The 25751-nt window shown below is 39.1% G+C and overlaps 1 protein-coding gene across 2 annotated transcripts in view; it reads left to right on the top strand.

Annotated features, from left to right (window-relative positions):
- Window positions 1-1396: 1396 nt before the first annotated feature.
- TRAPPC9 (trafficking protein particle complex subunit 9) overlaps window positions 1397-25751 on the top strand; it is a 521077-nt gene continuing 496722 nt past the window's right edge. The window contains exons 1-6 of one of the 2 annotated variants that reach the window (XM_052787670.1): window positions 1397-2015; window positions 13775-13920; window positions 16490-16618; window positions 21190-21216; window positions 22643-22764; window positions 24770-24895. In XM_052787670.1, the coding sequence (XP_052643630.1) occupies window positions 1432-2015; window positions 13775-13920; window positions 16490-16618; window positions 21190-21216; window positions 22643-22764; window positions 24770-24895 (1134 nt within the window). In that variant the 5' untranslated portion in view covers window positions 1397-1431. The remainder of the gene's footprint in view (window positions 2016-13774; window positions 13921-16489; window positions 16619-21189; window positions 21217-22642; window positions 22765-24769; window positions 24896-25751) is intronic. The other variant, XM_052787671.1, reaches the window with a different exon arrangement.

The following is a 25751-nucleotide window of genomic DNA, read 5'->3' as shown; positions in this document are numbered from 1 at the left end:
GTGCCGGCCCTGAGGCGGTCGCCCCCTCCCCAACCCTTCCCCAGAGACTCTGCTGCTCCCCACAGCGGCTCCCCTGGGCTCCCCTTCTCCTCACACTGCCCCTCAGCCCCCTGCCAGGGCATGGTGTGTACCTCCTCCGGGCTCGTCTCTTGTTTTAACGTTTATTTCTTTTTTCCCTTCCTAAACTTCGCCGCGCCCAACGTTGGGATTTGCCCGGGGAGAGGGAAACGGAGCGGCCGCGAGGGGCGAAGCCCTCCCATCTTCCCTTCCTGCCCGCCCGCTGCGGCGGGACGCGGCCTCCCGCTGAGTCGGAAGCGGCGGGACGGGCAGCGGGGGCAGAGCGCTGCCCTGCTGCTGCCTGCGCTTCTGGCTGAGGGCTGGGCGGCAGGGTGGGGGAGAGGGGAGTGAATTTACCGGGTCTTCGCACTGTCAGTAGTCAGGAGGAGCCCCTCCTCCTCAAACAGCTGCTTTTCCCCCACCTGTGCTCCCGGAATCAAAACTCTTTTTCTTCGTTCTGTTTGGTAAAACCGATAGTGTCAGTCTAAAGCTGTGCTGCGGGGCTTTTTTGGGGGTTGGGTTTTTTGTTTGTTTGGTTTGGTTTGGTTGTATGTAAGTTTCAGAGGGTGCTTTGGAGCTGAAATCTACCGAGGGATCTGTGTGGTCCGGGAGGTCTCAGAGATGTGAGGGTTTAGCTAAGCTATGCGTGTCTTCATTTAAGGCACAGCTGCAGTACCGTAATCAATTTTAGATAGCTCAGGGGAGAAGGAGTTCTAAATATTTAAATATAAAAGCAGAAAACATTGCCTGGTCCTTCTGATGAACCTGCATGTGTTTTCAGGAAGTAATGACTTCACTTTTTCTCAAAAATAAGTGTTCTGGACCCGATTTTCCTCTGCCTGGCCATGTGCGAGCACTGATAGCTCTGTAAAGTTTGGTCATTCCGATCTGGTGTCGGTTTACATCCCACCTCACACAATTTTCCGTATTTCCCCAAGGCGTGTTGTGGAGACAGACTGGAGAGCCAGAACCTCAAAGGACGTCTCTTCTGAGGTGGTGCTTCGGCAAGCGTTTACTTTGTGGCTGTGGTAGAGAGAGACTCTCTGCTGCCCCACGTGTTAGGTTGGCTTGTGTAGCTGCACAGTGAATGGGAAACTGATTCGCTTGGAAAAACCTAATTTATAGATTTTTTTTTGGTGGCCATACTGATACGTGACTAAGAACGCTCCTTGTGCACAGTGTAACTTTGTCAGTAGGCTGCATGATTGAAGATTTAGTAAAATGATGAAAGAAGGTATTAGTATTGTAGCACGTATATACAGGATGCAGAAGTGTTTAGCATCAAAGTCCTGGTTTGATTCAGCAACCATATGTACTTCTGAATGTTAAAAAATAATGTACGTTTTTCTTTTACTAACCTGCAGTTGATGCAAAATGAGTGTTCCTGACTACATGCAGTGTGCTGAGGACCATCAGACTCTCCTGGTTGTGGTTCAGCCGATTGGCATTGTACCCGAAGAGAGCTTTTTCAGGATCTACAAGCGAATTTCAGCAGTGAGTCAAGTTAACGTGCGTGACTCTCAGCGTGTGTTGTATATCCGTTACAGGCACCATTATCCCCCAGAGAACAATGAATGGGGGGATTTTCAGACACACCGGAAAGTTGTGGGGCTGATAACTATTACAGACTGTTCTTCTGCAAAGGACTGGCCTCAGACTTTTGAAAAATTCCATCTTCAAAAAGAAATGTATGGTTCTACTCTCTATGATTCCCGGTTGTTTGTCTTTGGGCTTCAAGGAGAGATTGCAGAGCAGCCCCGCACAGATGTGGCGTTTTATCCCAGTTATGATGAATGTGAAACTGTGGAGAAGAGAATAGAAGATTTTATTGAATCCCTTTTCATAGTGTTGGAGTCTAAGCGGCTTGACAGAGCCACTGATAAGTCTGGAGACAAGATCCCACTCCTCTGTGTTCCTTTTGAGAAGAAGGATTTTGTAGGTCTGGACACCGATAGTAGGTAAGCAGCTATTTTTGTCAGCTTGCAGGTCTTGAAAAAACATGTGGCAATTGCTAGCCTTTAGAATAAGCCTATTAGAAAGGACAAAGTGTACTTTGTTACACAAAGGTCGTGCCCCTATCTTATTGTGTATGTCTGCTGTAATTTAAGAGAATTTAATTTGCAGTCTGACCATATTTGATGTTTTGAGTTTATATTTATTTAATTTATGAGGCTAATCAAATAGTAGGAAGAAGTCACAGGAAAGGTTTGACAGATTCTGCTATAAAGAGACTTTTTGCTGGAAAGCTTCAAATGTTTTATAGATATATAGTATTGATAAAGAAATTCAATTAATATTAATGAAAATAATTTTATGGTATGTTGAGCAGTATTTGACTAATCCTATTTACTGTGGTTTTTTTCCCTAAGCCTTTGTCTACTTTTTCATCCTGTGAAACAGTGACCATTTATTTTGGTGACTATGTCCAGCATCTTTCTCTGTCTTTCGTTTTTATTTAATTATTTGATATTTTTGACCCATCTTGTTTTGCTACCATTCTTCTCACAACTGTTCTCTTTGGTTTTGTGTATGTTATAGGTTTTGATTCCCCACCCCCACCCCCCATCTTTCCTTCGTAATCATTTGCACGCTCAGCTTTCAGATTTGAGTGTTACATAGTTCTTGTATTGGGGATTAGTAATTCTGGCTTGCTAGCTACAGGCAGGTGCAAAATCTGTTTGATTCTGCTGTTTGCAGTCAAATCCAAAGGATGGAAGCAACCATCTTACTTTTCTCTTGGAAAAAACAGAGGTGTGGAAGCCCCATCAAAATACGTAGTATGCATGGGAATAGTATCTTTCATGTCGGTCTTGTTCTACTAGGGATGCCAGCCATGGTTATTGTGTGTAAAAGCTCAGAGGTATCCAGGCAGGGTTGTCCAGAGCTGTCCAGGCAGGTTTGTGAAGCCTTCTGATCATGTTAATCAGCTCTGCCTGCATAATTAATCTTAGCCTTAGAATCTCTATATAAGAATGTGACGTACTGGAAGTAAGTATTCTAAGTTCCTAATTAGTTTGAAGCCCTCCATTAAATTATCTCTGGTTGCCTGGAGGACCAACAGTACCTTTCTCCACTGCTCCTCGTCCTCTTTGCTGGTGACCAGTTGAACTTGTTCTGACTTGCTTACCTAATGTTCTTCCCTACTCGAGCTACTCTTTCAGTGTTCTGGTTAGTCCCTGCACTATTCAATTTTCATTAGTGGTATAATTTTGTTACTGTTTTTTGTACTCTGCATGGGCGGTAAAGTTTTGTAGACTAAACGAGCCCTTTTAGAATCTTGGCTTTAATTACTCAGTTTGGATGAAGTTTGGTTGAACGTGATCACTGAGATTTCCTGTTCCAATTAGCTAAGAAAACTACGAGTTTTGACCAAGAATCTCAAAATCAGAATTAATTAGGCTGTTCAATTGTGTCTTCTAAATAGCATGCTTCCAAATTGTACTTTGGAAGTCAGTTCCTTGCATAAATTACTTCTTTATGAGCAGTGGCTGTGTTGTAGCTAGTGGCTAAGTATTTCTGGTGAAGTTCTGAAGTGGTGGGGAGCTTAAATAACAGGCAGTATGTTTGTCCACACATATCCAAGAAGGTATTTTATGCTGTTGCACTAAAGAGTTGAAATGGATTTAGTGTGATGCTTGAATTCTTTGCAAAATGGAAGGTGTATGACCCTGGTTCTGTAAACATACGGGTTTATACAGGGTTAATCACTGGTTCAGGTATGCACACAACCTTGCTGGGTGGTTGGAATACCGAATAGTTTTTCAGTAAGTCTAGATCAATGGATATACTTTAAATGTTTGCTGCACTTAACTGCTCAAAGGAAAGGTGTTAAATATTCTCATCTTTCCTCTTTCAGTTCAGTATTAAGAAAGTGTTTCAGCTTTATTTTCCTGTGGAGTTAGTACTTCTGATTGTTTTAAAACTTAGGATTTATATATGAATAGGATAAGCAAGCTGAATTCATATATTCAGTTTAGTATTTTGCATGGATGAATAAGAAAATACTCTAAATACCTGGACTTTTTTTTTTTTTATATTTTTGAGTTTTGTAACAGAAAGGAGAAATTTATGTAATCTCAAGTAAACATCAGAAAAGGAGTTATCCTTGATTGAGTTAGAAATACATTTGTGTAGTGTACCTGAGCTTCTCCGCACAGGGACCTTTCTAGGCACCTGTCATGCAGCATGATGCATCTCTGTTTCTGTGTTCTACTTAGCAGAAATTCAGGACCATGAAATGTGGTTGAACTAAGATCAGTTTATTAAACTAACGTACACTTTCAGGCCTAAGTCTTTAGATGTGAAATGGTAGTATATTGCATTTTACTACTTGGGTTGCAGTAAAAGGTTTTTATTGTAGCGTGTTCTCTTTTGCAGTGACAGATTCCCTAATTAAGGGGAAGGCATTGCATTAAGTTGTAATGGGGAGATACAAGGCTAGAAAGGACCTTCTTCAATGGAGTCCAGTTTCTGTTTTTGCAAGATGCAATGTTGTATATTTCTGTTCAGGGAGAGGTTGTAAAGGTTGTCTGAATGCATGGAGTGCATAGGAGAACATCTGGTAGCATAACTATTGCTACTTTGTTGGTTTTGAGTCTGTCAGCATAATGAGTTTAAAGAATGAAATAAAAAAAAATGATGTTATTGAGATACTGAGGCAAATGAAACAGCCTTTTCTAGAACAGGTGAAAGTTTCTAAAGAGTTAAAGGCAAAGAATGTTCCCTTAGTCGTTTATATACCCTCCATCCCTTTTGTTAAAATTTTTTGTGTATAATGTATCCTGACCTCCCAGTCAGCGTGCAACTAACTGGTTAAAAAGCACGAATATTCTATATTAAATACATGGAAGAGAAGGCACACCCTCTGTGCTTATAACAGAGAGTATATGTCTTTGCTGCTGTAGTTGCAGATGTCTGCTTAGGCTAAATAAGCATAGCTTTTTCTGTAACTTCTAAAATTGAAGTTAAATTTCAGTCTGTAGTAAAGGTCTTATTAGATGCAGAGCGCAGCTGTAACCTTGAGCTGATGAACTGGGTTGATATATTGAGTGAAAATATGTTAAGAAGTTACATGGGACATAGTAATCAAGTTCACGTGATTTGAAGACTAATTACAACTACTGAACTTTTTTTGTATCTTAAAAGAGACTTTCCTCCAAGCAGTTTATTGTAAAATATTAAGGTTAATACTTATGTTATGATCAGGACTAGATACATAGAACTGATCTCTCTCACCCAGTTGGTAAGGCTAGCATTAATTTGGTTGCGTAATAATTGCAACATGAGTGGCTTCTTTTAAGATGCAGAGTTCATAAATTAGGAAGATGGATTATTATGCTGCATTTCAAATAAGATTATCCTCAGAAAAAGTGGAGCTGATCTTTGTCTTTAGCAAGTTGCTTTTATAATGAGCAGAAGAGAGAACATTCCCAGAACTCGTACTGAGATGACAATATACACAAAACCACTATGTTATTTCTGTAGAAGAATTTTTTTTGGCTGGTAGAAAACTTTATGTATGAAAAATAGTGGGATTAAGTCCTAAGAAGTTTTGAAGAAAGACTGTCCTGTTAAATAGGAGTTGTCGGACTGGGAGTCTGACCTTGGTTTAATTCTTCGAGCACTCAGCCAGTAGGTGATCTTGGCAAATCTGTTAATTTTTCTTTGTTTCTTCATCTATAAATTAGGTAAAATTTTTATGTGGTCACAGGGCTGCTGAAGATAATTGAAAAAGTTTCTAAAATCAGTTGCACTTGATAGTTATTTGTAGGGGCAGGGAGACTGAAAAGAATGGAAACGCATGTTCTCATGATGATACAAAGGTTCTACAAACTTGACACTAGGAAACGTACTTGCCAGAAATACCAGAAATCCCATTTGTTTAATTTTTCTATTTTATTTCTGTTTTCAGCTAAAAAAATAAACATACCCATGTATGATTATAAATCTACTTGGATAAGTTCATTTTAATGTTGTTCACATCAGTTTGTGTCTTAGGTTCTTTCTTTTTTAATACTGGTAAGGCATCCATTTAATACTATTGAGTGATGAGAAAGTAGGGCTCTATTTATAGTGTCTTTCTCTACACAGTATCGTAGATGGGATTTATTCACTGATTTGTCAAAGTTTATGGTATCTCAGTATGTGTATGTGGCTGTTAATTTTCTTTCTGTTCTCTGTCTTTCTAATTTTTTTTTTGTTCCTTTCTTTTTTTTTTTTCCTTCTTCTCTCATACTGCCCTGTGAGTTTGTTGTTGGGTCTAAAAAGGTAGGCTGTGATTGCGTATATTTAAAAATAGTTAGCTTTCTTCCATGTACTGCCTTTCCACTCCGCCTTCATTGCATATTTTAGTGTTGCTTTTTATATTTATTTTTCAGTACACACAAAAATAATTGCTGCCTGGAGCCTTACTACTGTGGTTGACCCCTTTTGGCGCATTTGGCAATTATATTTGGTAGCAATGCTGAATTTTTTTGTAGAACACACATAATTTGCTTAGGCGGCTGCTGGCCTCTGGAATTTGCTTTATTTTTTAAACTCCAAAGCCATGAAGCTGTTGCTGCCTGTGTTTGGTTTCCAAATTCAAAAGTTCTGGCAGTCGATCAAATGCCGTAGCTGTGTCTTTTAAGTCTGGATAATGTTATGATTGGTGATATCTATAGTTCTGCATGCTAATTGAAATTAGCGGAATTTGGTGGAAATTTTTGTTGAAGCATTTTGCATGAACACTTTTGCAAATTCATTTTGCATGTTTCTCGTTTTTCAATTTAGCCACTTCGAAATTTTAAGGATCCAGAAATTCCTTCAAATCTCTTGCTGGATGGTCTGTAGTGAAAATAAATTCTGTCTTGAAATATACTATTGTTGCTCTGAATTTTCCATAAAATTATCCTGGGATCCTAGAAAAGAGTTGGGGATGAAAGGGTAAAGCGTGTATCTCATATAGCAAATGAGGTAGGAATGGGGTCAAGTAGTGCTTTTTGGTTCCTGGAACAGGTTTATTGTCCTCCAGTTTGAAGTAGTAGTAGTGGTCACTGATGGTAATGATTGTGGTTATTATTCTGAAGAGAATATAAAAAGTGTGTTAGGTACCAAATTAACACAACTAACTTTAGAGAATAAGATTTTAAACTAGTTTTATAGTCAACTGTATGTGTACGTGTGTTGAGGAGAGGACCTTCTGAAGAGGAGTTTGGATGACTGATGCTATGGAGTATTCCACGTGTGGTCCTTCATTATGTGGCAGTGCCTTCCTTCAGGATATTTCTGAGTGCATCACACTCCAGAAGGGGTTTGTGGTATGTCTTTGGGTGAGACTTGGGTGTGTCTTTGAAACTTAATGTCTTAAATGATCTTCTAGAGGAACAATAGAAACAGCTTTTAGCAGTAGGATACTACAAGGAGCTGACCTAGAAAAAGGTTGTCATCTTATCCTAGAAAAAGTAGCCGTTAACTTACATGGACTTCGTGTCATCAATAGGATTAAGCGGTAGAGAGCCAAAATAATTAAACAGTGTTTTAATAAAAAATAAATTAGAAGCTATCTATAAGCTTCTCACTTTCAGCTTTGTCATGAAGCAAAACTAGCTAGATATTAAAATGAATAATAATAATTTTATGCTGATATATATATGCATGTATGATTTTTTTCCATTACATTTGCACCCCAGTATGCACTGAAGAAACCATCAGTCACTTAGACATGTTTTTATCGACCTGATATTGTAGATACTAGATTTTTTTCCAAACAGGCTTCCAAAATATGAAGTAAATTAAATTTTGCTGTCTGTGGAGAATGGGTTTCATTTCAATGAAATCTTTGCCTTTTATCTTTTTGGACATACTTGTAGTAATTGGGGGGGAAGCCTCAATTCATCGTACTTAATTGCGAGCACTAAATTAAGACACGGTTTATGTATTTGTACAGTGCAAACTTACTCTATAATTAGGGAGAAAACATCTTCCAGGAGGATGGTGAAGGCTTGCAGGGACTGTAGGAGATAGCTCCTGTCTTGGCACCACATTTAAGAGCCTAAATGTGGGTGGAATGAATTCAGTCTTTGAATAATTAATAGTAAATTTCTTCATCACCAGGAATAAATTATCTGTTTGTTTATAAATAAGCAGAGTTTCTAAAAGAGAAGCATTTTGTATGAACAATGTTTATTGATGTCTAAGTGAATAAATGCATTCAAACTTTGCATATATTGACATTTGCATAAATCAGCAGCAAAATTAGGTATTGGTTAGGAAGAGCTGTTGGTGAGGCAGTATGATTGAAACGATTCTGGTATTAGGTTCTGGTTTAGGAGTCTGGCACCATCTCTCTTCCTTTTGTTATATGACCATTTATGAACTTAATCATATGCAATCTGGAAAATCTGGAAAAGCCCTTAAAAACTACAGTTTTGAGAGAATAAGAAATGTAATTTGTCCATAAACAGAGTTTACTTGAAAGAGTAGAGAGAGGAAATTTGAAATGTTAGCATCTTTGAAAGGAATTATAGCTGTGTAAGGAAACAACAATTCTCCAATTCCACTATTTATTCTGTGTTAAAAAAAAAAAATTAAAAGCAATATAACACTTATAATCTTAATTTCATTCTGGAATGCATAGATTAATAAAACCTGACTTGTAAACAATTTATACTCTCCTACACAATACTGATTCAAGATTACAAAGTAACTTTTTGATTAAGGTATTTCTCTATAAGCCAAAGCTTAGACTGAAATTTTGGTAAGATTTGGTGCCCTTCCATAGTTCATGCAGAGCAGCTTTAATTTTCACTTTGAATTTTCTTGCATTTTTTTTCTTAAAAAGATCTGTAAAGTACATGCTTGTTGAAAAATAAAAGATAAAAAAATACTGCGATACATCTGAAAGATAAAGATCAAGAGTTGTCTTGTATTTAGCTTCCTTTAATGTCATCATCTTCACATCAATTGTGGATACAATGTATCCAGAAAAGTAGATCAGAAAAGTGGGAGCATTTATATAGGAGTTACTTGTAACTTTTTAGATGGACAGGAGCAATAGGAGACATGTTTCTTGTCTCCTTTTATAATTTCCAGTTTTTCTTGCAAACAATGACACTGGTTCTGATTGCTTTTCTATTTAATTTTTATAAGGACATTGTATATGCTTCCATGTATCTTAACCTTTTTAAATTTCTCTCCTCCATCCATATAAATCAGTTACTTTTTCTTCATCTTCTTGATGAACTATTCTTTTTTCGAACCAACTACAAGGAATAAGACATTATTTCGCTATTTGGTGGCTGAACGCAGTGGTTATCTTTTGAACTTGATGCTTCTCTTTGGTGTAAAAAACCCAACCCAACCCAAGAACCTCAAAAGCAAACAAACCAGTAACATGTAATCGTTTTCATTATTATCATTTCTCCTAGCATTTCTGCTTTAAAATCTAAAGGAAATAAATTAATATGCTTATTCCTACTCTTATACTTCGTATGTTCTGTTCCCCTTTTACTTTTTTTTTCCACATTACAGACTTCATGAAGACAGTCTGTTTAGATGTGTTATGAGAGATCATTTCAGTCATACTTTAATTCATCTCTAGCGTCCTCTGGGAAGTTCTTTGCTGGAAACCCCCACACTACCTCAAACCCTATTTCTTTCCATAATTGTGGCATTTCCTCTTGTATTCAAATCTTTCTCTAGGGTATAAGAGTTCAGCATCTGGAGAATGGATGTTACCCTGGTAGTGTTTGGTTTTTTTTGTTTTCTTTTTTTTTTTTTACGTTGTTAGGTTCAAATATGCTAGGTAATTTTTTAAAAGATATTCTGTTGGTCTTAGTTTAATTGAAAAAGTATCACTACAGCTACTAAAAGCTAAAAATGTAGAACTATGACAGTCAATCTGAGATGGTTCTTTGTATTTTTGGAAACCTGTCTTAACCAGTTTCTTTGGAGATAAATCATGTGTACAATAAAGAATGACAGATTACTTTTAGTTTAAACCATCCAGAGAAAAAAGATTTTTTTTTTCTTCCTTGGTGTGAAGTTAGGACAATGAAATTGTAAGCCTGTCTGTATATTTATGTACTTAAAAGACATTGTTAGAACAAAAGGATATACTATTGGACTACTGTAGATAAATGAATAAAATATCTAAGTTGATGTTTAATTTTTCTCTAAGAAAACAATTTTATAAGGTAGGCCAAGGGCATTCTTACTAGGGAATACTTTTGCAGGAGGGAGAACAGGAGGACTGCTGATGGACTCAGGAGAGCAGCATTGTTCTGAACTGTGTCTTAAATCATGAGGTGCTTCGAAAGTCTAGGTGTCTTAGTTCACATCTGTTACATTTCTTTAGCTGCAACTTACTAAAAACCTAAATAGTAAGGTTAGTGCCTCTATCGCGGGGATTTGTTCCCAAGTTGCCTTTTCAGTTGTACCAAAGTGTCTGTTTAGTATTTTCAGTAGGACTGCATTGGCCTTGGCTATTAATTTTGTTTGGGAAAGGAAGGAACTTCACCATTTATTTTAATACGTAAAAAAAGCAGTAGCAAGAGAAACCCTGTCCGTTCTTGCCTGAAGTGATAGTGGTCTTTCACTAATCATCCCTTTAAAAGAAAAACGTACCTGTTTCAGGACCATGACATTTCCAAAAAGATAGTATTTCTTCACAAACATAAGCAACTCTTTACAAACTATGAGGAGCCAACGCTGGCAGGAGCAGCGGTTGCTGCGTGCTGAGAGGACTGCGAGGCTTGCGCGGCCCCCGCCGCCTGTCTGAGGGGATTTCTGGGCCGCCGACACCTCTCGGCTGTGTGTGGGGAGGGATCCAGCGACAGGTCTCCCCAGAGGAGAGCGGCGGGCGAGAGCTGGGCGGTGCCGGCTGTCCCCGCGGCCAGGAGAAAGCGCGGGAAGCCGCCTGTCGCCGGTCCTCCGGGTGCGCCGGCCACCGGGAGCGGTACCAGCCGTTTGGGCGGGGAGGGCTCCGGACTCTGCTAGTGATCGGGCTGCTGCTTGCTCTGCTTATCCTCAGGCTTGGGCTGCTGCCACGACATGTCACCCCAGCTAGCTGGTGGCTGTGCAAGCCTACCCAGCGGCTGGAGGGCTCCAGGGAAGTAGAAGGGCTGATTAGGCAGTGCTTTGAGGTTGTCAGCAGCATGGTGGTAGAAACCAGGCAAGGGCTGTGCTCTGCAGCAGGCAGGAATGGGCTGCCATGCCAGTGGAGGCAGCCACCCAGGCAGAGCTTGCTGTCAGGGCAGCTGCTGTCCAGGTGGAGGGCTGCAAAGACTGTGCCCCTGCCTCCTGGGTGCAGGAGGTGGAAGCTCCACCTGTGGAAGGTGTGCTCTGGTGGGCTCACTCAGGCAGTGGGTGGAGGAGCTGCAGGAGGAGGTAACAGCTGGGCTAAACAAGAGTAGTATTTGAGGCTTTGCAAGAAGACATGCTGGGGCCCCATGGCACTGACCTCCAGAGGCTACTGGACAAAGAGCTTCACCAGCGAACTGACAGCACCTTGGAGCCGCAGGCGCCATGGTCTCTTATGACCCGTAGGAACAGGATATCACTTCAGTCTCCTTCTTTTAAGTACCAGCCAGCAACAGATATGAAGCCTCGGCAGAGGACAAAAACCCATGAGCAAAATTCACAGGGAGAAGCCGCACCAGCAGCACATAGTAAAAGCTGCAAAAGGACACAGCGAGTGCTAGTAGTGTGCGACTGTTGAGAGGCACTGAGGCACCTGTCTGCCAGCATGGTATACAGTCAAGGGAGGTTTGCTGCTTGCCAGGAGCCAAGATCTGGGATGTCAGAGGGAGATGACTGCCCCAGCTGGTTAAAAGCACAGACTACTGTCCCCTACTTCTTTTCCATGTGGACACCGATGACATGGTACAGCAGAACCTGGGCAAGGTCAAGCAGGACTTCAGAGCCTTGGGGGTGCAAGTAAAGGGACAGTTGCCCAAGTGATTTTCTTCTCTGTCTTGCCAGTCAGAGGTGGGGGTACAGGCAGAAGTCGATGCATCATGCAGATCAATACATGGCTTCCTGGCTGGTGGTGTCACTAGGGCTTTGGTTTCTATGATCATGGGCAGTCCTTCAACAAATACAGCCTGTTGGGGAGAGATAGGATCCACCTACCTAGAAGAGGCAGGACTAGGCTAGCAGATTGGCTGACTTCACGAATCGTGCTTTAAACTAACAAACTTGGGGTGTTAGTGTCCAAAGCTGTGACACCTGCATGTTCATAGGCAACAGGGTAGGTATGTGCACCTACAAGAGTAGTAAGGAATCCTCCCCAACCCTCTCCAAAGGCAAGAATCCTAAGTTCAGGCACCTCGAGTGCATGTCTACCAATGCAAGTAGTCTGAGCAACAAAAAGGAGGAGCTGGAGCTCCATGCCCATTCTGAGAGTTATGATGTCATAGCAACCACAGAAATATGGTGGGAATACTCACATAACTGGAAGATGACACTGGATGGCTACAAGCTCTTTCAGAAAGATAGGAAGGGAAGAAGAGGTCATAGAGTTGCACTTCATGTGAAAGAGAAATTTGAATGTATGGAGCTGAGCTATGGAGACCATGAAAGTTCTATTGAATGCCTTTGGATCAAGATTAGAGGGATCATGACCAAGGGACATCTTATGGCAGATATCTGTTACCAGCCTCCCAATCAGGATGATAAGGCTGATGAAACCTTACTTCAGTTGCTTAAGGAGGTCTCGGGCCAACAGAACCTGCTCCTCACGGGTGACTTCAATGACATGGACTTTTGTTGGGAAAGCAACACAGTGGTGCACAAGTTCTCTGTCAGTTTTCTGGAATGCATTGAGGACTGCTTCCTGCTATAGATGCTGGACCTGTGACTAGGAATGGTGCAGTGCTAGATTTACTGCTCTCAAACCAAGAAGACTTGTTTGACAACGTAACTACCAATGGTAGCCTTGGATACAGCGACAACAACATTGGGGAGTTTAAGATCCTGGTGAGCACACTGAAGACCAGTAACAGGACAAAGACCCTGGATTTTAGAATAGCCAACTTCAATATGTTTAGAGCCCAGATGGGAGGGATTCGATGGGAAGTATCCATGGACAGCAAAGGAGCTTGTGAGTGCTGGGAGTTATTCAAGAACAGCCTCCTGGAAGCACAAGAACAGTCCATTCCCTACCAAGGGAAAGGAAGAAGGCAGAACAAGAGACCATCCTAGCTTAACAATGAGCTTTTGGGTGTACTTAAAAGCAAAAAAGAAGCATACCAGCTATGGAAAGGCAACCAGATACCCACTGAGGATTACAAGAACCTTGCTTTGGAGGTTTTCAAGATGTGACTGGACAGGCTGCTAGATAATCTCATCTAGGCTCCCTTTCCTATGAAAGGTTGGACCGGATGATCTTTCAAGGTCCCTTCCAACCTGTCTGATTCTATGATTCTGTTTTATTTCATTTGTGACAAGGCTATTGAAGTGCTCTGAAGTGCAGTCTTTTAACTTTGTAACTCTATCTGCATAAATGCTGTGTAGCCAACATATGTGATGCATTGGGGTTTTTTTCAGTATCTCCTCAAAATGTTGGTTCTTTTGCGTATTATGGTGGTTAGAGTTCATACTGGATGTTTGCTCAGAGAAACAGAGTAAATTAACGTTGATCTGCTATTAAGGAGAAAAGAAAATTGACCTTAGGTGTTTATTACCTCAAGTAAGTGTTTCCTGGAAATAACTGTAAATTTTACCTTTTATTTTGCAGACACTATAAGAAGCGTTGTCAAGGCCGGATGCGGAAACATGTTGGTGACCTGTGTTTACAAGCTGGGATGTTACAAGATTCCTTGGTGCATTATCACATGGCGGTGGAACTTCTGCGGTCTGTGAATGACTTTCTGTGGCTTGGAGGTAGGATTAATTGATGATAGTGAATAAAATAATTAGTTCCTAAACCCAAGTAAATCAAACTATCTTCAATAACTCTTCTGTATTATGAAAATGATTTTGGTGACCAAAATCTGAATATCAGGTGTGACTAAAAATTAAGTCAAAATAAAAATTAGATAATAAGACATGAGAAAGAAATGTGTTTAAGAAAACCTGCAACATAAAATGTATTATTGTAGTAAAGCATGTACTTAGAAAAAAAACTTGTGTGTGGCTTTTTAATACTTCTCTGGAAGATGTTTATTTTTTCAGTGGATTGTACGGCTGCTTTAAAAAATCCTGCTTGCAGATATCTACTATGGACTGTTAGCAGAAGGTTTTTGTCTTTACATCTGCCAAAGCCACAAGTGTTTAACTTCCATGAGCATAACTTACTTCCTTTCACATTAGTTCCTAGGCTTCACTTTTTCCCTGACTTTTTCTTCCTCCTTTCCTTTTCTTTTTTGCTGTTCTGCTTTTTTCTATTTACTGGACATACAAGTCATCTTTGAGCACAATTTCTGCTTCTCAGTTTCATACTCTTTTAGGAAAATTGCTGTCTCCAGTTCTTAGCTTTTAGCTTTCTCATTCTACTTGGAAATCCATTTAGCTTCCTAATAGCTCTGTACGTTACATATTATGAAAACCATAATACCTTCTGACTTTCTACTTCTTTCCTTCTACTCTTTCAGAAGGTTAAATGGCTCAGGATTCTTCAAGCTGGAAAGGAGAACTTTTCTACTTCTGCAGGGCATGTAAATAATTTAAGGCCTATCTGTTGGCCTACCAAATTATATGTGTAGACTCAGAATGATTTGGATTGGAAGTGACCTCTGGAGGTCCCCACATCTGATCTCCTGCTCATACCACATCCAGTTAAATCAGGTTTCTCAGGGACCTGTCCAGTTGAATTTTAGGTATATTTAAGGACGGAAGTTCTACAAACTCTGAGCAATCTGTTCTAATGTTTTGCTGCCTGTAGTTTGAAAAAAAACCCCAACAACAAAACATAAATTGTTCCTACATTACAGCAGAATTTCCTGTGTCAACTTGCGTTGACCCTCATCCAATCACTGCACCTCTGAGAAGCATCTGACTCCATCTCTTCTGTGTCTTCCCACTGGGTGTTTACAGACAGCAATAAGATCTCTTAGCCTCTTGTTCTTAAGGCTTAACAAACACAGTTCTCTCTGCTCCTGACATGTCATGGCCTCCAGCCCCCTGACCATTTTGATGGCCGTCCACTGGACTCATTTCAGGATGTCAATGTCTTTCTAGTACTGGGGAGCCCAAAGCTGGACACAGTGCTCCAGATGTGGTCTCTCAGATGCAGAACAGAGGGGAGTAAGTGCATCCCTTGGCTTGCTGGCTACACTGTGGCTGTTACAGCCCAGTATGCAGTTGGCCACCATTGTTGCAAGGGCCTACTACCAACTGCTGTTAACTTGTCCACTATGACTGCCAGGTCCTTTTCTGCAAAGCTGCTTCCCAGCTGGTCAGCTTCCAGGCTGCACTGCTGCATAGGCTAATCCCATCTGAGATACATGAGCCTTTCTTGAACTCTCCTGTTGGCCCATACCTCCAGCCTGTCAAGTTCTCTCTGCCTTGAAGGCCTGCCCTACTGTTCCCCCTAATTTGGTATCACCCAGGAATTTTCTGGGAGTGCTCTATGCAATCATCCAGGCTGTTAATGAAGACATTAGAGTATTGTTCCCAGTATTCATCCCTCAGGGACACCACTAGTAACTGGCAACCATTTGGACTTCATACTGCCGATCATAATCCTTTGAGCCTGGCCATCCAGCCCATTTTCCACCTACTTTATAGGCCAGCTGTCCAAATCTTATCAATTTGGCTATAAGAATGATATGGGAGACCATGTCCAAAGGTTGTGTGAAAGTCAAAATATCCAATATCCGCTGCTGTTCCATTGTCCACTGAGCTAATCATCTCATCCTAGGAGGCAGTGAGGTTGCCAAGGACTGATTTATCCTCAATAGATCAATGTTTGCTGTTCCCAGTCACCTTCTTGTCCTTCACGTGCTTGGAAATGGCTTCCAGAAGGATTTCTTTATAGCCTTGCCAGGGAGTTGAGGTTGATCTGCCTGTAGACCCCTGGTACTTCCTTCTTGTGATGTTTTGCTTTGTCCAGTCATTAGAAACCTCCCCCAACTGACGTGACCCATTGGAGGTGGTAAGAGAGTGGCCTCACATTGGCCAGCTCTCTTAGCATTCATGGTTGCATCTTATCTGGTTTTGTGGATTTGGGTCCAATTGGATTAAGTGCTTTGTATGTCTTGTCTTTCTCTACTGTGGCTACTGCGTACTCCTACAGACTGCTAGTAGGCTTGGGGACCTGGAAGGTCTGAGGGTAAACCTTACCAGTGAAAACAGAGATACAAAGGACATTGAGTATCTCAGGCTTTTCCATGACCTTTGTCACTAGGTCTCCAATCTGAGCCATACTTAATGTTGTCTAAATACACTTTACTATGTGATACTTCATTTCTGGCAAGTATCTCTACTAATTTGTTGGGTTTTTTCTTTACAGCTGCTCTTGAGGGGTTATGCTCAGCATCAGTCATCTATCATTATCCAGGTGGTACTGGAGGTAAAGTTGGATCTCGCAGGGCACAAGGAGGTTCTCTTTCTGCTGAGGCAGGCAACAGGCACAGACCTGGTAAGGATGCAATTTCATTTTTACTCTGTTTGCCACCACTGAACATCTGAAAATTTCCTCCCTACTTCCTGTGTAAAGTTACACCGATGACAGGATAAACTGGAGGAGGGGGTGGGAGGGGACACCTGTATTTCTTTTTAAGATTTTTACATTAATAACTCTTCTACTGTTTTCGTGTTAATGTCAACGTGCCTGCTTTGCATAGAGTTGCAAAGCTTTTGGTCTCTTCATCTGATTGTTAATAGTGTCTGTGTTAGTTTGAATTTTGCTGGAGGAGATACAGATGTATCTCATGAAGTACATATGATGTGGCAGAGGTGCACATATTAAGAATAAGTTAGGTACTTTTATTCAGAGGTGTTTTGCTATTAAAATTCAACATATAATAAGTAAATTTGGTTAACTAAATACCAATAAACCAACATAATTTTTAAGATTTAGTATACTTTTTCTGAACTCTCAGATTGCGTAACTAATATAAGGATTGTATTAACATTGATATGATAGACATTCTTTGACAAATGGTCTGCTTAAAATATTTTAGAAACTATTAGGAGAGTAACAGAGAGAAAAAAATAGAAAATATCATTAAGTCTGCAGTTCACCTGTATCTGGAATATTGTATGACATTTCAGTTTTCCCTCTCAAAAGGGTGTTCATGTTCCTTATGTCCCATTTTTCTACTGGAAGGAGGTTGCAGATTGGCAACAAAGATGACCTTGGTATGGTCTCTTTACAAAGAATAACTGAATAGCCTAGGACTCATCAGTTTTGCAAAAGAGATGGCTGAGGAGAAATATGAGAGAGCGCTTTAATATGGTGGACGTTGTGGAAGAGGATGGATAGGGATCAGAGGTTCACTGTTTCTTCTGATAGAAGAACTGGAAGATATCAAATAGAGCTAGCAGATGGAAAAGTAAATTAAAGGAATTATTCTTTATCCAATGTATAGGTATGGCCTGGAACTCCTTGTCATTAGTAGTTACCAGATCTGGTAGTGTGATAGAGGCAAGGCTGCTGCAACTCCATGCCCCCAGGTCCAGCCAGCCATGAGGCTGAGTGTGCATTTCCAATAGATGTAGAAGCGCACACATATGCACTGAGTGTACACACAGCCACACAGACCAACACAGACAGAAAACACAGCACTCATATAAACACAGACAGCACTAGCAGCCTGATCCCGCTCCCCTCTCTGGCTGATCAGGATGAAAGCCTGTTAGTAGTATGGATCCATCCAGTAGCTGGCCATTGGATTGCAACAGTTACTGGCACCTGGATCTAGAAGCCTCCAAGACCTAGAGCCCCATTCCAGTTGTTGGTACTTAGACTTACACACACACACACGCACTCCCCTTATCCCTCTGTTTTTTCATGCTTGTTCCCTAAACTGCCTTGATCCTTCATTTTCCTTGTCTTTGGTTTGTCCCCTACACATCCCATGAGAAATCTTGTGCAATCCCAAGATGTTCTTTTCCTGTATCCTATAATAAGCCCTATATCCCTGTAAGTGGTAACCCCACAGTCTGTAAGGTGATCCAGAGAGCTGCTCATGTTAACTGATCTTGATGGGTTTCACCCCTGGACAGCTCTGTTGGCTCTGATTAGGTTATTGGGCTTCAGCTGATTGTCACTGTTCCTCTGTGCTCCTTTGTGTTTGTGGAGATGAGCCTTTAATCGCATAACCTAATACTTGCCACACGGTGTTAAGGCTCCTAAAAGTTTCTATGGCTTGCAGGAGAGGCTGGCTAGGGTGGTGAAAGAAAAATGTGTTGATTATTATAAGCTAGATGGGCCTTTCGTCTAACCCAGCACAGCTGTTTCTATGTATATACTCAGGTTCCTATGCAGAACTGAAACAAACAGAAGCTGGGTTTAAGTGGTGGTGTTAAGTGCTCTTGTGTGCAATGTGATCAAAATGAATTCCTTCATCTAAAAACAACCACCCATCTTTATTCATCTATAAGTCACAATCTAGTAAACACTTGCTTTGTATTATCTTTATTACAAACTGTGTATGTTGACACCAGATAATTGTGATAGTAAAATTACCTTATTTCGGGAGAGAATACTGATTTTTCATATAATATCTAGCCATTAAAATCTGTGCATTTGGTCCCATGACCTATAAGTACATTTTATGTTGGCTGTTACAGTATAATTTCACACAGTTATTGACCTTTGTCCACTTTTCAATGAATATTTAACAGTAGATGTTGCAATCTTTTTGTTTGTAATGAGTACTCCTTGTTACTAAAGAAGGTGACAAATAAATCACATCTATCAGAATAATTGAATATATATTTTGGGTATATTATTGCTGCTTCTCTGTATTTGTTGTCTTGTCATTCAAAGTCCTGTTTGCAAACTTGTTAGTGTGGTTGTATTTTAAAAATGTTTTAGTTTCATGTGACAGGATTTTTCAAAGGACTTTTGTGTGAAGAAAAAATGATTACAGGTTTTTTGTCATCCCTTGCAGATGAAAAAGTTACTTCATGGTCCATTAGATACTGTTCCCTAACTTCAGTTATGACCTTGTAATGTTTTGAGATCTGAACTGCTGAACTCTGCCTAGCCAAACAGCTATTATTGTGATGTCTTTTTCCTACAAGGTTTTCTGGAAGTTTCTTTTCAGTACCTTTTTTTGACTCTGCAGTGCCTTTCATATAAATCTTTTCAAACTGCACGTTTGTCTATAATCTACTTTGTTATAATTAATTTTGTGAGGACAGTATTTAATCTGGGGAACAAATTCCAGCGCATCTTTCTGTAGGATAAGGCCAGAAACAAAAGGGGTTTCCAAATTCTGGACAAATCAAGAAATGCCATACTTGGAACTGACATTCAATTCGTGCCTACTTTTGAGACATATAGATGTGAGTTACCTTTATTGCTTCCTGATGTGCCTGGAATTGCACCTCTTCTTGTGCCTGTACTTCAGCCTTAACAGGACAGGGTTTCTTGGTACTGCCTTTGTGCCCAGACCTGGTCAAGAGAAACATCTTTCTCTTGAATCTCCTGTGACTTCCACCATTTGGCATTTTTAGGCTATAGCACAGGACCTGGCCGCTCAAAAAATGTTGTGGTGTCTGCTTTATATAGAAACATCTTTGGAAAGGGAAGTATTAATATCGTCACTCTTTGTATAATACAGAGCACAAGCTTAAGAGGGCAGTGTTCAAGGGGGGGTTTTTGGTGGGGTTTTTTTTTTCCCTACTAAGCAGCATTGCAATATATTTCATACCTACCTGTAACCATCGGAATATTGTCTGTTTTTTTGTTGGTGTACCCTTCAGCTTCTTTTGAAACCCTTTTGATAGGAATAGTTCATTCAGAAGAGAATTAGTCGATAACATAGTGTTTAAAGTACTTGTCGGGTGGAAGGAGACATGGAATCTTGCCTGCTCTAAAGACGGGTTTCTTCCTTGGTCATTGCCGTGAGCCCTTGGACTGCAGCATCTTGCTGATTGTGAAAAGGGAACTTTGATGTTTTAAGGAAGTCTGACTTACATTCCTAAAACCTTTTGTTTGTAGGGGGAGAGCTTTAGGCTGTGTCCCCTTGAACAGCTGGATTCATCTCTGCAGCCTTCAGCGTAAAGGAAGATTTTGAGTTGCTTAGTTCCTGTTGGCCAGGAACCTGGCCATGATCTGCTGGCTATGTGATTCGTATGTTGAATAAGCTGAGTTTATATTGCTTTATGTTTAGCTTACTAGCTGTTTTGGGTTTCTCTATTGTGTTTTATTTGTTTGAAGTGCTAAGCTCTTAATTTTGTCACCTGACCTTCCTCTTCCCCAAGAAGAATTAGGACACCTGAATGAAGTGTTGGAGTATCTTTTTGATCTAGCTCTAAATCTCTACTTTACTAGTCTGGGGTCTGAGCAAATCAACTGAAGGGAGGTCCTGTCTCGCTCATAAAGCAATTGTTTTTGACTGCTTAACCCTTGATCTTAATAATTTTATTGCCATGTTTAATCAAAATTTAGGGCAACAAGGTGTTAGATATCTGATAATCCAACTTTGCAATACTTTTGGCAACTATTTTGTGTGAGTAGTCTGGCTTGTTGGGTTGGCATGACTCAATTATTCAGAAAATTTGATGGAGTGAAATTAATGACAATTGAAAGGGATAAAATTACTTGAAAAGGTTATCCTAGAGTATTGTGTAGATCAAATGAACTCCCACAAGGAGATTTAAGTATTGTAGGACCTGATCTTAAAGTATAGTAAGTGGATTGTGACAGAAACTTGCCAACTAAAACAAGAATAAAGAAAAAGGAGAAAAAGGATATGGCTTTAAATTATACACTGAAAATTCTTCAATTCTTCTCAATGTGTCTTGGAATTCATTGCAAGTTTACGGGATTTTTACATTTACTTTTTTAACAAAATGAGATCTAACATATGGTGACTACTTGAATTATAATTGGTAGTCCTTCAAAATAGCAATGATGATCCTAATAAATCTTATAATTTTGTTCAAGCCTGATGTTAGTTATAAAACATTATAAGAGCTTATTTTGTTGGCTATATTTAAGGCTGAAAAAAAAATCATTTTTGTTCCTCCTTTTAGGGGCACAAGAAGTTCTCATTGATCCAGGTACATTATTTTCATGCATGTTTCCAAAGTCTTTTCTTTTATTACTTGCATATGTTCTGCATTTGTACAGATAGTTACTGCCACTTGCCAAAACTAGTGCTGATTCCTGATGCTTCAGGTTTTGGCTATAAATCTTCAGGAAGCAAAGAGACTGAAGGGTAACTGGCACAAAATAAATGATTTAGTTCTATGATTGTTTCCCTGTAAATTCTAATCAAGATTGTTTCTTCTTATGAGTAGTGAGGATTTTTAATTTTTTGTTTTAAACTGACAAACCTGAATGGTCACATGTAGTCTTGTAGTGTCAAGTGACTCTTTCAGTCATCACTTACAAAGATTTTGCACCTAACTTCCATAAAAACCCTAAGGTGTTAATCTACAGATGTGCTTGGTATGATTCTTTAAGATTGATAAACATATAGAAAAGCTGCTTTAGCATTTGAGCATGTAAAATAACATATTTCTGAGTATGTAGAGTAGAAAGTATCTTTCACAGTAGTTTTTAACTGTCTATTGAGAGTTAGGTCCAGCTCTGAAACACGAAGATTTCTTTGCCATCTTGGTAGAGAAAACCTATTGGAGGAATAAATTACAGTATAACCCTACAGATTAAGTAACAAGTAAAAAGGTATAGAGCCTTGCCAAACCTTTGATGTATGTTTTCAATTTTATTATGTTAACTCTGCAATAAAATTAAATTCTAGAAATAAAATTTTCATATTCTTTGTAATACCCCAGATTTCCTTGGCTTCTGTTTCAGATTCTTATCCCTTATGTATGTAAAGACTCTTTCTGTCTCTCGCCTTCTTTCTTATCTAAGAAAAGCAATTTCTTACTGTTTTGTCTGAGCCTCAGGTAATTTTTTTTTTTTAATGTGGAAGGCTCAGATTTGCTGGCCTTTGTTACAGTGTAACACTTGGTTTTCTGTGATTAGACATAGGGAAGAGAAGTATTTGTTTTAAATAATTGGAGAAGGTAACTGTTTTAATAATTAGTTTATAAAAAAATGCATATTTTTTTTCCTTAGGTGTGCTTTACAAATACAATTTTTAGGTAGAATAATTCAAAGATTAAAATTGCATATTCAGACATGGCCATAATCTAATTTTAGCAACCTAATATTTTATTCATAGTCTAAATATTCAGACAAGTGTAAAAGATTATGAATATATTTGTTTTTTAGTAAATGCAAGATTATTTCCTGTTTGCTGGTTTATGATGGAATCAATTTTTCACTTGTACTCTTTAAAATAGCATAGTAAAACAGAACTATTATTTTCTAGGTAGGGCATGATTTCTTTCTAGCTAGGGCAAGTATTCTTTGTGTATGCTTTGCTCAAACCTACAGCATATCCTAGTTTTCTTCTTAGATATTTAGCATTTGCTAAAAGTCCTTCTGCTCATTTCTTACCCTGTTCTGTTCTAGGTGCGCTGACTTCAAATGGTATAAATGCAGATACCAGTGCTGAGATAGGACGTGCCAAGAACTGCCTTAGTCCTGAAGACATCATAGATAAATATAAAGAAGCCATTTCTTACTACGGCAAGGTAATCCTACTTATTTTTAAGAAACTTCACTGAAATTCTTGTGAATAATGAACTACTGTGGTTTTGGTTTCAGAGGATCTTCTAAAGCATGTGCAATAAAATTGTACGATAATGGAAGAAATAGGAATAATTTATACTACTGAACTAAGCGCTTGGTTTAGGGTCTGGAAATTTAGTATTTAAAGCATGTGGAGAGGTACAGGGTCATGGAGGAAATGTGAAGGACAAACATTCTTAAAAGAGGGTTTAGAAAAATTAAACAGTTTTCAGCTCTACTGGAGCATGTTTTTAGATTTTTTTGTGCAAATGCTCAGAGCATAAGATAGTAAGGTAGCTTGATGTTTGTATTCATAATATGAAGAGAAAAAAATTATTTCATACTGGGGCAATAGCGGCTCAGTATCCACATCAACATTAAAGGTAAGTTTAATCGAATTGCAGTGTAGTTATTTATGCTTTAATCACTTTTTAATTTCGGGTATCTCTCTTGTTTGCTATTGAAAGTATCTTTAGACTAAGCTATGTAAATATGATGTGGCATTTCCATGTCTGTGTTGAAGGGAGACTCTCCAAATGAAACAAGATAAATTGAGTGCATGAGTTAATTTATGATCAGGAGCAATGAAAGGTGGGAGTTTTAGGGATAGTTTCAGATAAATTTGAATCCATAAATATAACAATAAATCTCAAGTATGCATTCAGCTTTTTATGTTACCTTAAGGGTAAGTTGCTCATCTAGAAAGAGTATGATTTCTTTAGAAGTATAAGATTACTGGACTTTGTTGGACTTAGGGGCAGGATATTTATATTTTGATAATAACATACATTATGTTGTCAGGAAGTAATAACTATGCTTCACTGCAGCTTCACTTGGAAATAACGAAGAGCTTTGTCTTAGGACTGATCTATAACTGTTCAAGACAAGCATAGTTAGCTTTTGTCTGTACCTACAGGTAGAGTAACTCCCAGCTCTAATGCTGAGGAAGCAGCACTTCCTGCATACTTTTTATGTTATCACTGTGCTTAAGAAACTTTTGTAGCATCTTCAGAAATGGATTTAATCTCCAATGATTTGCTTTTGTTGATATAAATGCACAAGAGAGGAATATGTAACTGCTTTGGTGGAGTAACTTGCATTTTGTTCTGAGCTTTATTTCTCCCATTAGATTTCAAACATGATAAATACCTGAACAGAGTTTAACTTCAGCAGGAGATAGGCCAACTCAAATATCCAATAACAGTGTTGTTTGAGGAAATAACTACCTCAGATTGTTTGTTTAGAAAATTGCCTGTGTTTGTTGTCTGAGCTCAAACAGATCAATACACATCTACATTGTCTCCTGCCTTTCTTAAGCAAGCTAAATAACTGAAACAGTCATTTACAGAAAATGTTTTGTAAATAGATACTAGAAAACTCAGAATGGTTTGTAATTCGTCATCAGTGATAGTTCTAACTAAAGAGAAAATCGATGTATTAAAACTAAAGTTCTGTTGCTACAGCTTCCTGTGCTATATAGCATATTTTGTAATAAGTAGAAAAGGCAAAATTAATTCTTCATTTATCATGATAGAACAGTTTTAAGTGTTGATGAATTACTGTAAAACAGACCTTTTTGCTTACGTACCTGTTACACTGTGAAGGTAGAATTTATTTCTTTGCTGCAGACACACTACCCACACCCATCGTATGTATGAGGTTATCCAAAATGATACTAATATTCCCACCTTTTCTCCTCATCTGAACTCTCAGACTGAAGCTGTGCCGTGTCTCAAAATGAGAAAACTGAGTGAAGAGGCTGAAAACCATTGTTTTGCATAATAACATTTTTAGATAACACCTTAATTTTCGCTTGGGCATATGTTGATAATTTCAGTATAGTCACTAGCATTAAGGAATTGCTGGGTTTGGAAGATGTGACAGCTGATTTATGTGTTGAGCAAAAATACTTATAAAATCTAACAGGTGCAATACTTCAATATTACTTTAATTTTCTCCCTCTTCAAGTACAAGAATGCTGGTGTGATTGAACTGGAAGCCTGTGTGAAGGCAGTGAGAGTCCTGGCAATACAGAAAAGGAGCATGGAAGCCTCTGAGTTTCTTCAGAATGCAGTTTATATCAACCTTCGCCAGGTCAGTGCGGAAAGTCCAGTTATTTTTCTCTTCTCATTTGAGAGACTATACTGAAGTGTGAAAGTACTTAGATTCAGGAGACTCCAGTTTATTTTCTGTATCACTACTTTCCTTCTCACTAGGACTTAACTTCTGAGGATTTTCACATCCATGAGTCTGGTTTAAAAGGTATTCAGAGCTCATCTAAAAACACGAGGACTTAGTCTGAGATTAAAGACTCTATTGGTTATTCTCCCTTGTGAAGGAAGAAAATCACGTTGTTGTTCTGTTGTGACGATGTACAAGGGAAAAATAGCTGCTTGGGACAGATCTGCAATGGATTTTTTTTTTTTTTTCCTTGATTGTATCTTGTTCAATGAAACTGTGAGCAAATCAGGCCTGTTGCAAAGTGAGCTTAAGAGTCTGACTAGTGTTGTTAATCAATTGAATTTTTGTTTTGTAGTGTGAAGTTTTGGTTAGGCCAAATCAGAAAGGAATTCAGAGGAGAAAATCAGTATTTGGAACTGTGAGAAAAATGCTCAGTACCAGCACAGAACAAGACTAACACTTTATCAGTGTCTCAGGCTTGGTGTCACTGGTTACAGTGAGACTGCTGTGGTTGAAAGAATTCACAAAAAGCTGTTAGGTTTCTTACCATTTTTCCTTTTTGCTCATTACCATTTTTCCTTTTTGCTCATTACGTCTTGGTAAGACTAGCAGTTTAAGTCCACACCATTGAGTTTATGAAGCCCAGTTGGGGATAGCAAATTTATGAGGGAGGTAGAATACTTTCATTTGCAGAGAATCCTTTCTGTGGAGTAAATTTTCTAACCCAACTGAATGAGAAATTAATTAATTGATAAGCTATCATAACAAT

This window comes from Harpia harpyja, chromosome 5 (genome assembly GCF_026419915.1).
Source record: "Harpia harpyja isolate bHarHar1 chromosome 5, bHarHar1 primary haplotype, whole genome shotgun sequence".
In the NCBI taxonomy this organism is placed as follows: domain Eukaryota; kingdom Metazoa; phylum Chordata; class Aves; order Accipitriformes; family Accipitridae; genus Harpia; species Harpia harpyja.
The sequence above is the reverse complement of the archived record's forward strand: the minus strand, read 5'-3'. Positions and strand labels throughout refer to the sequence as shown.